This window comes from Capsicum annuum, unplaced genomic scaffold (assembly GCF_002878395.1).
Source record: "Capsicum annuum cultivar UCD-10X-F1 unplaced genomic scaffold, UCD10Xv1.1 ctg31837, whole genome shotgun sequence".
NCBI lineage: Eukaryota > Viridiplantae > Streptophyta > Magnoliopsida > Solanales > Solanaceae > Capsicum > Capsicum annuum.
The window spans coordinates 1-1,321 of NW_025838503.1; the positions used below are offsets into that span (position 1 = coordinate 1).

The 1,321-nt window shown below is 34.9% G+C and overlaps 1 protein-coding gene across 1 annotated transcript; it reads left to right on the plus strand.

The window, feature by feature from the left end:
* Positions 1-52: 52 nt before the first annotated feature.
* On the plus strand, positions 53-618 carry LOC124891180 (the record flags this gene model as incomplete). The annotated part of the gene is given in 1 exon segment (XM_047402987.1): positions 53-618. A coding segment is annotated over 1 exon segment (566 nt), but the record flags the coding sequence as incomplete, so codon positions are not given.
* Between the last annotated feature and the right edge of the window lie 703 nt (positions 619-1,321).

Sequence of the window (1,321 nt, forward strand, 5' to 3'; positions counted from 1 at the left end):
GCATGTGAAGCAGAAAACTTTGTTAAGAATAACTTGAATACAGCACCCGGCAGGGCTGGGTCTTCAACTGTTATCCACATTAGTGACTCTGATGATGAGAAGGCAAAGGCTTGTGTTTCAAAAAGTAACGGTGTAGGCAGGAATTTAACATTTCCACACCAGATAAAAGAAGAGGATGTAAAGGAAACTTCATTGTCCAAGAGGAACAGAAGCTTAAGTGATAGTGACAATGGTGACAGTTCTTTATCTGGCAAACAAAAGACAAGATCTATTCAAGAATTAAATCGTGATGGAAAGCTGTCCTTAGCTCATGACAATTCATATGAAATGGTGTTTGTGACAAGATGTGATGACAAAGATGGAGGGAAGTCTAATTCTCAAACTTCTTCCAGAAGATCTGATTTATACAAGCTTGATGATATTGGTGATGATAGTTCTTCAGATTCAGGGAATGATCCCTTGAGTGACAAAAGTATGGATATGTTAATCCAAAGTTACCAGCTTGAAAAAGAAAGAATTACAAGATGTAAAATGTTCTCTTCAGAAGATGATTTAGGCGATAATTTTCTCCAAACATCTCTTCCAAGGGGCTTGGTAATACAACGAGACAGGAGTTGAGTGAACCTGATATATTCAGGTGTGTAATTACTTCCTGATCCTTTGACAAGTTTTATCCTTTTAGTGGTAATATTGTTAGTTTGATTTTTGACCTGCTATTTTACCTTAGCAACATAACCACTTAGCAAGTGTTACTGTCAACGTTTAATAGCAAAGAAGATCACGAATTCCAATCTTGTACACATAGGGAGAAGACACTTATAACACCACAACATAAGGACAACATTCAAATTTAGTTGAAACAATTTAAAAGGGGAATTTTCTACTGAAGGTATTGTGTTAAAATACAGACCCAAGATAGATATTTGTGACATGTCTATTGTAGGTTAAGTGATCTGTGATTGGATCTGATTCCAACTACTTGATCAGATCTTACTGCATTTGTTTAATCCAAATATCAAATGGAACATGTAATATCTAATTTGTTTCATTAATCAATCTGATTATTTTTCTTTGGCTTTGTATCTAAGTTTATTTGAACGGGTACTATCTCTATTATACTTTCTATAACTTATTATTTGTTCTTTTATGTTTTTTCTCATGCAGCATAACTGTTTTGGGTGGATACTTTCTGTAACTTATTATATGTTCTTGTATGTTTTTTCTCATGCAGTATACGTGTTTGGGTGAATATCTGATCGATGGTGATCCAGAAAATACAACAACAACAAACCCAGTGTATTCCCACTTTGTGGGGTCTGGG